The sequence below is a fragment of the Typopeltis vanoorti genome, chromosome 1, assembly GCF_054136105.1.
Source record: "Typopeltis vanoorti isolate ZY-2024b chromosome 1, IOZ_Tvanoo_1.0, whole genome shotgun sequence".
Lineage (NCBI taxonomy): Eukaryota > Metazoa > Arthropoda > Arachnida > Uropygi > Thelyphonidae > Typopeltis > Typopeltis vanoorti.
The window spans coordinates 25,807,360-25,820,107 of NC_143549.1; the positions used below are offsets into that span (position 1 = coordinate 25,807,360).

Genomic DNA, 12,748 nt, shown 5'->3' on the forward strand with positions numbered 1-12,748 from the left:
CCTCTATGCTCTTATCTCAGACTCACTTATAATACTATTATCCAAATTTAGTATGTTCATAATCTGCTTGCTCCCCCCTTTTCAATTTCGTAAAGTATACTCTTACATGTGCTAGTAACGTAGACTGAGGAAAAGCCTCTGGCTGGAGCAAAATCCTTAATCTAGGTTGCTGTAATTCAAATGTATTAATCCTTAAAAATTTATTTTTGTTAATGATTGTGCCATTAAGGATCATGTAAAAGAATTTTCTATCTTTCCTTTACATACAAGAGAATAATTTAGCACACACATAATAACCCTTAAATCAATTTTATCTCAAGCAACTCCAAATTACTCAGTCGTGGCTGTTACTTCACTTAGGTCACATAGGTTCGATTTGTTTTTATGAGACAGTGCATTGGCTAACAAAGATCAGGCAAGCTATTTAACAAAACCAAACATGTTTATTCTAACTAAGACAATTAATGTACAAAAGTAATGGGACATATCATGTGCATGATTCACACATTCATTAAGACAATTCACTGAAGGTACTAAACAAAGAAACTTTTTACACTTAACTTGTAGACACGTGGATGGATTTTTAACAAACACATCCCTGCTCTCTATCCTATTAATATTAGGCAAAATTATATTATACATGTTTTAAGCATTATGTAACACAAGCACTATTCAAGTTTACAGTATTCTTTTAAGCACATTCAAACTCACGTTCAGCTTTCTAATCTCTTCAACATTATGCCATTTGTTAAAGAGAATCGACATCTATCATCTGTACACACAATCTAGGCTATTCATATAAAGCAATTTACTTACAAGTTCACAATATCATGTACAGTCGTGGGTCTAAAAGGGTTAAGGGTGAATTTCGCAGGTTCCTTTCTCAATCTTGAGTGACAGCTGTGATCGGGCACTATCTGACGGTTGTTGTCTTGCAAATTCCTTCCTTGTAACAGTAATGTGTTTCTTTGCCGATGTCAGGAACTGGTTCGGCTGCGACAAATCAGCATGCACATGTATCGGTACACTCGAAGAATTTCATGGAAGGCTACTTGAAATAAGGCCTCTTCTGCCAGCGAATTCCCCATGATCTCCAGAACTACTGCTCACAGGACCCCAACTCTTCCCCTCCTCGAAAAGCTTGCCACAGGAACAAAAAAAAAAAAAAAAAAAAAGAGAGAGAGAGAGAGCCTCTTTGCCCCTCAATCTCTGCCTTATCATTGGCCTTGTATTTATCTAATCCTGTCTGATCTTCTTAGTTACAATTGCTTGTGGTTCTACATTCAGTTATTCTAACATTACATTAGATTTATTACATTATAGTAGGTAATATACACACTTAATTATAAGTATTTTATGGCCTATGTAAAATCGATATGTGAAAAATATTTATATTTTTCACCACAAGAGATTTTACAAAGTTATCAATATAGTATATTGATGACTTTATAGTTTACTGTCATTGTGTAGTGCGGTGTATACTGTGCAAAGTTGTACATTGACCGAGTTTACTTTGATGCCATCATACTTAATTTCAGTTATCAAATAATGTATCTACAGTATCTCTACTTGGCTGGGAACCTTGTGAGGATCCCTTTCATATTTGAGGAATAAGGACTTATGCACAAAGGGATTTCTGGTTTTGCACCAGGATGGCCAATACTGCAAGCAACAATTGCATTTGAATCCTGTTTTCAGCTCATTGGGAAGGAGATACTGAAACACCAGGCAAGTCCATTACCTGAATGATCCTAGCAAGACCATCTGTCTTGTATGGGGACCAAAGTAATGCAACAATACCAAGATCCCCCTTCTTGTTCTGGATGTCTACAGATCAATAGATAAAATACCTATGTAGTATTTTATCTATTTTATCTAATAGATAAAATACTAGATAGGCCCATTACTCTGCCCTCCCCTAATACACAAGAATACAACATGACCATTTCTATTCCCTATATCAGAGGTACATCGGAAAAGATAGCCAGAGTATTGTTGAAACATGGCCTTCGCACCACCTTCAAACCTCATGTTAAGCTGGCAACTCTGATCCGCTCGCCTAAGGATAAACTTCACCCTTTAGCACACCCAGGAGTGTATGAAGTTCCATGTGACTGTGACTTGGCCTATTATGGGCAAACAGGAAGATCAGTGAACATCCGCCTGGAAGAACATGAAAGATACATTCGCTACTATTACTATGGCAAGTTGGGACTGGCAGACCATGCTTTGGACACTCCTTCACACAGGATTAGATGGAGAAAAACGAATATGCTATTTAGGAGTCATTATAGATCTGAAAGATTATTTTTTGAGTCAGCAATGGCTTTGAAGAATTCTCCCAACCTTAACAAATATGGTTGCATTAATTTGCCAAAAATTTGGGAGACGGTTATCCTAAGAAAAACTCCTGGATAACTGCTTTTTTTTTTTTTTTTTCGTTAGAGGGCGCCAAAAAATAGGACTTTAGATCTTTTGTCTTTTGCAATTATATTGTTTCACTCACTCACTCACTGTCGCGTTTACATGTGTGTTGTGCTCTGATGATGCTCAGTTGAAAATCAGCGAAATATAAGCATTAATAAAACATCTTTGTTGATAAAAGTGTTTGTGGTGTTGTTAATACTGTGAAAAATAAGTCACGAATAACCATCAACACCTAAGCTTATCTGTTAGATTAGATCCATTGTTTTAGATGCAGCAGAAATCTGGAACATAACAAACCTAGATGCAAAAGTTTTGCAGATCTTTGAAAATAAAATCCTCAAAAGAGTCTATGGACCAGTAAGAGATAACACAATAGGTAAATGGAGAGACAATCAAGAACTATATGAACTCTATAGATCTCCACTTCTATCTGATAAAATCAGAACTTGCACACTGAGATGGTTTGAACATGTGTAAAGAATGTGTAAGGGGTAAGAATAGCTAACCAAGCATTCAAGATGAGACTTGATGGAAAACAACTTAGGGAAAGCCTGTGGCAGCACTGGGAGGATAATATCCAAAACAGACAGCTGAGAAGGAATCCTGGACTGGACTGAAGGAGTGCAAGACAGAAAGGAATGGAAGAAGTTGAATACTTGTAGCAGAAAACCTTAGAGAGTTATAAAGCTAAGGAAGGCCATCTCTCTCTCTCTCTCACTCACACACACACACACACACACACACACACACACACACACACACACACACACACACACACACACACACACACACACACACTGTGGACTATATTTACTTTCATGGATGCAGTTCTGCTGAAATGGCTATCTTCATCTACTACTTTAATTGATAAATATATGAGCAATTGCTGTCAGATCTAGATTCAAATGTATCATATTAACTTCTAATATTCATTTCATCTACCATTAGTTTTAGAACAGTCTTCTTCACTTCATTTTCCTGAAGCTAGAATCTTTGGTTGTTCAAAAAAACCTGACATTAGGTTCCCTCTTTCTTTTTAACCACTTAGCAACAAACAAAAGAATTAGTAAAACATTAATGTATGATATACTTACTTCCCATGGAGTTTGTACCAGCCACAATTCATTTTCTTCATCTTGAATTTCTTCTGCAGTTACCACATCTGAGTTAGGAACCAACTCAAAAAAAGGAGGACATCTAAAAGAACTGAGGGAAGATGGGAAAATAATATATGTGTATGAAAAGAATTATATAGATATAAAAAGCATGTTTTAAAAAATTATATAATTTGGAAAGGAAATAGTCCATTTGGCTCATTCCCTGCAAGTAGTAATAACAATACTAAACAGCAAAGTGAATGTTTTGAATAATTAAAATGCGGTTTCAGCATAATCAAATTACCTTTAGCAATAAATTTTATTGCTCATTCACCAGAAGATTTAAGTACATCTAGGCTTGCAATAGTGCTAATTTCAAAAATTATCCATATTCATACTTCATACTATTACAGAACATTTTTGTTTTCTTTCTGTGACTTTAGCATACCATGTAGATTGTAACGTAGCTTTTTTTTTTTTTGTATATATGCGTATACTCCACATGATGACCTTGATATGAAGGTCAAATTGTTGAGTGATTATTTTAGTTTATATTAAACTGAAGTTTTGCTATAACATGATAGCTGTTTCTATAATTTTTTTAATAATGAGTCAAGTTGGTTTTATGTTCTGAAAGGGAAAGCAGACTGGATAAAACTAACCAGTCACAGTCTAAAAAAAAAACACTCTGCTGAGGAAAAAATCAGGTGAACCACATTACCAAACATTGCTGGCCATATGATATGTACAACATGAGATTCATCACCTCACATACAGGGCAGCTTATGAATATTCACACTCAGTTTACTTTGGAGTCCTGATAAAAGTGAAAAACTTTTATCAGGACTTTTCAATTGAAGGTGAGGTAACTAGTCTCATACAAAAGTCACAGAGTCTGAGTTGCTCAGTCGGTATAGATGAAGCACTTTGGTCAGAAACACCTAGGTTCGATTCCTGTCCATGAAGAGAGGAACCTTTATCTGGTCTCTTTCGAATAAAGGTGAGTTAGCCAGTCTTATATGGAGTTAGAGAGTTTTTTCACCAAGAAACTTCGGTTTTTCATCCCTCAGAACAGGCAAACTGGCCCTGTGAACATACATGGATCTACAGTCATAAAATATGTACTTAATCCCTCATTAGGAGGGCTCAACACTTCCTAAGGGACAGAGGTAGGGAGGGGGGATCCCATACGAAATAAATACAAAAGTGGCCGGTTTTCCTCTCAGTAAACTCAGGTTTTTCATCCTGCAATACATGTAAATTGGGCCAGAAGAACTCAAGCATGTGCTCACACACACACACACAAAATTTACAACCATAAAACACAATGCAGATAGGATTAACTGCCCATTATAAATAGCACAGGCTTTTAAAGCCAAGTTTAAGATGAAGTATTTATTCTGTACTAACCTCATTTTACTTTATTTTACTCATTTTATTTCTTCAGCTTTATTTAGATAGGATTAACTGCCCTATCATAAACAGTATCAGGTTTTTAATGCCAAGTTGCTTGGCTGTGACTGGCCACTGAGCCTAACATGAAGGAGAAGATGAAGATAATTTATTCTGTACCAACTTCATTTTAATTTATTTTCCTCAGTTTATTTCTTCACTTTATTTTTACATATCCTATTTTGATTTTTGCATATATATTAAACACAAACATAAAAATTCCACAGTACTTCATTATATATACATTTCTAATTAACCTATTAACTTTAGGGGAATGAGTGATGGAGCTGACTGCCATTAGCTTGGCTGTTTAATAAAAACCTTTGGGACAAGTTTTGGAGTGTGGAAGATGGAGAGTATGATAGTCCCATTGCATAAGGCAATAGAATGGAGATATCAAATTATAGGCCTGTTTGTATTTCTTCTGTGGTTGTTAAGATTTTGGAGAAAATGGTAAGAGCTCATACATAAAATTGGGTAGATGAGGACAATATTATTTATGCAGACCAGAATAGATTTGTTAAAGAGTGCTCTTGTTTTAGTAATCTAGTAACCTTTTACAGCAATGGGGGAGGGTAAGGCATACAATGTCTTTTTTTTTTTTTTTTTTTCCAAAGGAATGTGACTGAGTGCCATGACAAGTTGATACAAACATTTATATATCAGATTATTGGATTGGATTGGTTACTGGCAATCTGGTAGACATCACAGAATTGTATATGGGGGGAGCAGGAAGTAGGAAGATTATAAGTGAAGTTCCACAGGGTTCAGTACCAGGCCTGTTGTTGTTCAATCTTTATGTCATTGATATTGTCACATGACTACAAGAAGATATTCAGTTGTTTGTAGAAGACGTGAAGCTTGGGAGGGTTATTAGTAATAGTGCTGATGTTTTAGCTCTTCAAGAGGACTTGAATAGGCTAGAAAGGCAGACAAATAAATGTGGATGTCAGTTTAATGCAACTAAATGTTAGGTTTTAAAATTTCGGGTTCCATGGGATATTTCACATTTCTTGGTGGGGTTACATTAGAAGCAAAGGATCTCGGGGCAATTGTCGGTAGAGAATTGAAGTTCCGAGAACATACTGTAAAAGTTGTGAAGATATTTCAGAAAATTGCTGCAATGTTAAGGACACTGATCACAAGTGTGGTGGTCTCATTGTATAAAGCTTTCATCAGACTACATCTGGATTTATGTGCTCAGATCTGGTCAGGATTTGAAAGGGATGAAATAACCTTGGAGAGGGTGCAGAGATGGATAACAAAAATGATATCAGTACTGTACAATGCTGATTATGAGGATGAACTGAGGACATGCAATATCCTCAGTCCATCCTCATAATCAGAGTTTGGTGGATAGAAGACTCCGTGTGTGTGTGCGTGCATGCGTGGGGAATTTGATCGAGACATTTAAGCTATTGAAGGGTTATTATATTAACAATGAGAAGATTTTTCATATAGTAGAACAAGTGAAAGCAGCAAGGACAAGGGATCCCTGGAAGTTACAAAAAAAGAAGTGGTGAGTAAAAGAGTAAGAAATGAGTAAGAAAAATTATTTGCATGGAGAGCGGTAGGAGTATAGAATGCATTGCCTGCGAGGGTGGTGAACGTGCAGACAATGGATGGATTTAAGGAATGGTATGGTAGACATTGTGTCGACCTCCCATGATGAGTCCAATGATTCCATTGAGGTCAGGAAAATAATAACAATAATAATAATCAGAAATAGAATAAAAAATGAAACAAAAACAAATGCAAAATGTCATTATCGCTAAAGAAATGGTCAGCGCACAAGCTAGAAAATTAAAAAACTGGAGTGCACTGGCAAAGACGAATTACATGGATTTTGGTTAAAGCATCTAACCAGTCTACTTGATCGAATGGCAGAACAATTTAATTATTTGTTGCAGTCAGGCTCAGTGGAAGACTCAATGATATCTGGGTGCACTTTTCTTTTCAAGATAAGGATAAGGGTGCAGACCCAAGTAACTATCACCCAATAACATGCCTACCAACTATGTTTAAATTGTTCACTGCAATCATAGCAAATTCCATATACCACTACTTATCAGATAATCACATTTATCTGATTGAACCAAAAGGAAATTTTCAAAAATCCAGAGGAACAAAAGACCAGATCCTTATTAATAAACTGATTCTCAGAAATTCAAAAAGATGAAAAACTAACTTCAACACGGCATGGATAGACTATAAGAAAGCATTCAATTTCCTCCCACAATCCTGGATTGTAAAATCACTATAAATATTTGGAATTAGACATATGTTCCTTTCTGGCTGCTGCCATAAAATCATGGAAAGCGACTTTAATAGTGAATAATGAATGATTTGGAGATATCAGCATTAAATATGGAATTTTCCAAGGTGATTCCTTGTCCCCATTGCTTTTCAATATTTCTCTGATACCTTTATCTTCTGAACAAAACAAAACTTGGATATGAAATTCCTAAATGTAATATTAAAATTTCCCACCTATTGTATATGGATGACTTGAAGTTATGTGGAAAATCGGCCCAGAAAATAGACTCTTTACTGAACAATGTTTGTATTTTCAATCAGGACATCAAAATTGAATTTGGTTTAGATAAATGAGCAATTTTATCTATTAAACGAGGAAAAATAAATGACACTAGCAATTTTAATATTGATCAAGAGAAATATATAAAAATAATTTCAGCTGACGAACACTATAAATACCTAGGAATATTAGAAGCCAGTGACATTCTCCACTTGAAAGTTAAACAACAGGCAGCAGCAAAATACACCAAAAGAGTTAGAAATATTCTGAAAACAAAACTAAATGGATTAAACACAATTAGGGCAATGAATTCTTGGGCTATACCAGTGATCTGATACATAGCTGACATAATAATTGGACAAAAAAAGACTTGGAGAAATTGGACTGCAAAACTAGAAAACTAATGACTATGCATCATGCATTACATCCACAAAGTGATGTTGACTGGTTGTACCTACCAAGGAGAATAGGTGGACGGAGTCTGCTGCAAGTCAGATAGACTGTGGAAGAAGAAATTCCAGCCTGGTTGGCCGAGTGGTTAGCGTATGTGCTCTCCAGCCAAAAGGCTGCGGGTACGAATCCCACCTTAGGCACGGATGTTTATGACTGTCTGTGAAAATACTAGTAGTGGTGGTTGGCAGTTGATGGCATTGGTGTAGATGATGAAAGTAATTGGTGGAATGAGTGGTGGAGAAGGTGCCCTCCCTCGATGAGTTTTGGACTCCCTGGAGGTGTCATGTAATAATAATAAGAAGAAGAAGCAATCAGCTTAAAAAGTTACATCGACAATAGCTCTGAGCAAATGCATCAAGCAGTTACACAAGAGAGTCTTCTGAAAGCAATAGGAAACAAATGCATTACAAAAAGAAACAGCAAAATAATTGATATGTGTGCTGGAAAAATAAACCTTTGCATGGTCAATTTCTTAGAGATACTGAGGACAAAATTGACTTGAACAAGAAGTGGCAATGGCTACAATATGGATATATTAAAAAAGAAACAGAAGGATTTATTCTAGCAGCTCAAGAACAAGCATTACAAACTAATGCAATGAAAGCAAAAATTCTGAACATCAAATGCAGATAATGCGATCAGAAAGATGAGACTGTAGAACATCTAATCAGTGCTTGCAGCAAGATAGCTCAAACTGACTATAAATATCTCTGTGAACAAGTGGCCAAAATAATTCATTGGCATGTATGCAAAAAATACGGCCTTCCTACATCTGATAACCTGTGGCAGCATAAAATAGACAGTATTGGAAAATGAAACAAAAATTCTCTGGGACTTTTGAATACAAACTGATCGACATTTGGAACAATTATCATGATGGATTAATTGTGATGGAACATCACAATTATCGAACATTGACAGGTTTGTAATATCAATATCGCAGTACCCAGTGATAACAACATTAACAACAAACAACTGAAAAAAATTACTAAATATCAAGATCTGGCAATCGAAGTTGGCAGGCTGTGGCTTAAATACACTAAAGTTATCCCAATAGTTATCGGTGCACTTGGCACAATTTCAAAGAAGCTATCCAACTATTTACAGCAATAATCATCAACAAAGTGACCCCATATAACATACAAAAAACAGCATTATTTAGAACAGTCCATATTTTACCATGCTACCTGACAGACTATTCTTAGATTCTTGGGTAGAATCATCTGAATTTTTCAGATTCTACCCAAGAATCTATATTGTTCTGTATCACCAGTCAAATTGTTGTTTAAATCTTGTTTTAAACAACAATTTAATAATAATAATAATAAACCTAGTAGCAAATGTAGCGCACCAAATCGGGAAAGTAACTATGCAGTCTTGTTATAGAAGATTGCTCAACATGTGGAATTCTCAGTCAAAGAAAGGATTTATGTGCAGCTATAAAGCAGCTAATTATGAAAAACTGAGGCAGCAGCTTGGAGCGCTGCCATGTCATTGGAAATTAATTGTGATAGACATTATCAGACTGCATACCCAGGATCAGGAGGATAAACCGAGTAGGAATTAAGTGGATGAGGTAGCAATATAAAGGAGGTACAAAAAAAAAAAAAAAAAAAAAAAAAAAAAAAAAAAAAAAAAAAAAGCATTGTGGAAGGAACATAAACAAAAGCGTACAGCATACTCATGATCAATGCAAAGCACAGCCTAGAAGGGTAACTATTACGGGAAAGTAGGCCAAATCAAACAAATTACGAGAGAAAACTAGCTAAGCAGGCCAGAGTAAATCCAAAAAAAGATTTTTTTCACTATGTAGCACAAAAGAGAGAATGATCATGGAAGAATAACCTTACTCTGTGCCAACGGTAGGAGAGCGACAGAAGCTCATCAACCAATTGATGCTAGTTAACTATGGAGCTTCTCATAATCAACCACTTTATAGTTCCACTTATTCCATCCCAACAACACCACTCTACCCACTTTGCTACAGTACACCTCTCTCTCTCTTCAATAGATACCTTCCTAATAATCTTTTCCTTTTTAACTATTTTATAAACGAGTAGTTTATGATCACTCTCACCAACAAGTGGCATAGTTGATATCTCGTTTACAACCAGATCCTGTGAAGATATCACCAAATCCATCACACGATGCTTAAGATTTATCCCATGGAAACTCAATAAATTCACTCACCTTGTTATCATACACTATCTCTTTTTTCTAATCCACATTCATATAATTAAAATCTCCCATTAGGTTCGCCTTCCTTTTATTTGCACAACTAATTTGCCTAAATATTTCACAGTCAGTGTTCCCATATTCTACATGCTATGACAACATCCTATAGATTCAAAATCTTCATAAGTACTACTATTTTCCACTTCCACTCTTGAAGGACACAATTTCTCTGCTATTAAAATTCTATATTCTACCATTTCTAGTCTGGACAGTATATCATCCTCAGACAACCAGGTGTCAGTGACACCAATTATCTTTGGGCATACTGACTTGATCAATGCTACAAACTCAGCCCCTTTATTTCTGATACTCCTTACATCAGTATACTAACATAACAATTCTCCACTCTTTGAGGCCATCCCAACACCACTCTACTCACTTTGCTACAGTACACCTCTGTCTGTCTCTCTCTCTTCAACTGACCCTATTTTGCTGATCCTGACTGATTTTCATTCATATCACTATCAAATCTGAATTTTTGCACTGCATCACTCTGCCATACTCACTTCCTCCACTTTGCATCCATCTTCTTCCTGCCCTTCTATTATCTGCTTCTCTCTCTCTCTCAGATCCTTAGTCATGCTAATTTTTTCCTATGAACCCTATGTACTCTTAGCAAACAAAGATTTACTCTAAATGCCTAACACCCATTCAAATACAGAGTCACCGAAACCGACATCAGAAAACGCACAATAATCAGTAGAATAATAATAATAAAACACCTTAATGTACAAAGTATGCCACAAAGCCTTTAATCGATCAGATCAACTTAAAACGCACAAGACAATTCATAACAATCAAACAATAACAGAATCCAGAAGTAAACAGTCATGCGAAAAATGTAGGAAAAGCTTTCATCACCGTGAGAGCCAAAAGAGGTAATGCACTTGAAAGACGAAGAAAAACATTGCTTACGACATGTCAGAAGAATTTCCTTGGTTCAGCAAATCTTCGAGAGCATCTGAAAACGCACTCAATCACGAAGTTATTTCCATGTGAATATTACAGCAAGAACTTTAACACACTTACAGACAGAAGTGGCACAAGGCTACAGTGAACGGCAATGAATATATGTTGACATGTGAAATATGTGACAAGCGGTTTTCCAGTTTGTTATTTGAAGATACACAAATTTTTGGTTCACGCATTGGTAAATCAAGTGCAAAAAATGCAAGAAGATATATCGCTTACAGTGCTGTATTTAAAGACACATAAAACTGGCTCATACTGGGAAACGTTTTCCTTTTTCCGAATGTAAAACTCCCGTAAAAAGGAATTTTCCTATTTTAACTCTTTTGAGCTGCATTTGAGAAATTGTAAACACGACAAACGCTTCCCAATTAAATTACCAGGCACAATAAAAGCAAATTAATCTAAGTTCCTAGTGGAGAGAGGCGTGTTTCTTGTGGACTGAGTGTGAATCCAGAAGTAAACAGTCATGCGAAAAATGTAGGAAAAGCTTTCATTGCCGTGAGAGCCAAAAGAGGTAATGCACTTGAAAGACGAAGAAAAACATTCCTTCTGTACGACATGTCAGAAGAATTTCCTTGGTTCAGCAAATCTTCGAGAGCATCTGAAAACGCATTCAATCACGAAGTGATTTCCATGTGAATATTACAGCAAGAACTTTAACTCACTTACAGACAGAAGTGGCACAAGGCTACAGTGAACGGCAATGAATATATGTTGACATGTGAAATATGTGACAAGCGGTTTTCCAGTTTGTTATTTGAAGATACACAAATTTTTGGTTCACGCATTGGTAAATCAAGTGCAAAAAATGCAAGAAGACATATCGCTTACAGTGCTGTATTTAAAGACACATAAAACTGGCTCATACTGGGAAACGTTTTCCTTTTTCCGAATGTAAAACTCCTGTAAAAAGGAATTTTCCTATTTTAACTCTTTTGAGCTGCATTTGAGAAATTGTAAACACGAAAAACGCTTCCCAATTAAATTACCAGGCACAAAAAAATGCAAATTAATCTAAGTTCCTAGTGGAGAGAGGTGTGTTTCTTGTGGACTGAGTGCCAAATCATAGCAATCTAACTTCCATTCAAATTCACTCCATACATTCATGAATTGAACACCCTTTGCTTGATACAATTCAGCTATCTACCGAGTATTCTTGCTCTCCTTCTCAGTTCACTATTATTGTATCTGGGCAATAAACTAACCACTTTCCCAGTGACACTATTATCATCCACGTCCTACAACAACTTCTGCAAACCCCTTTCCACATTCCTTGTCTCACTATCCAAGTCATCTGTGTTCACACTTCCACTAATGTCCATTTCTTCCTTCCATGCAAAGCATCAGATATTTTCCATGTAGCACAATGTAACAGATGTGTTTCATGTACTTTATTATTTATATATCCACATAAACCCACCCTGTCGTTTTTGGATACTACTTTCTTCCTATTAACCTCCTTCTCGTTTACATTAGCTAATCTCTTCTTGAAACATTCAATTTCCTCCTCCAATAATGTTTAACCTCACTCTTCATTTTCATTAACTGTTGTCTAAGCTGGTCCACTTCACTTCTA

The 12,748-nt window shown here is 36.0% G+C and overlaps 1 protein-coding gene across 1 annotated transcript in view; it reads right to left on the reverse strand.

Annotated features, from left to right (window-relative positions):
• LOC150109849 (uncharacterized) overlaps positions 1–12,748 on the reverse strand; it is a 232,146-nt gene that overhangs the window by 187,188 nt on the left and 32,210 nt on the right. The window contains exon 2 of the mRNA XM_090396316.1: positions 3,522–3,633. Within this exon, the coding sequence (XP_090252442.1) occupies positions 3,522–3,633 (112 nt within the window). The remainder of the gene's footprint in view (positions 1–3,521; positions 3,634–12,748) is intronic.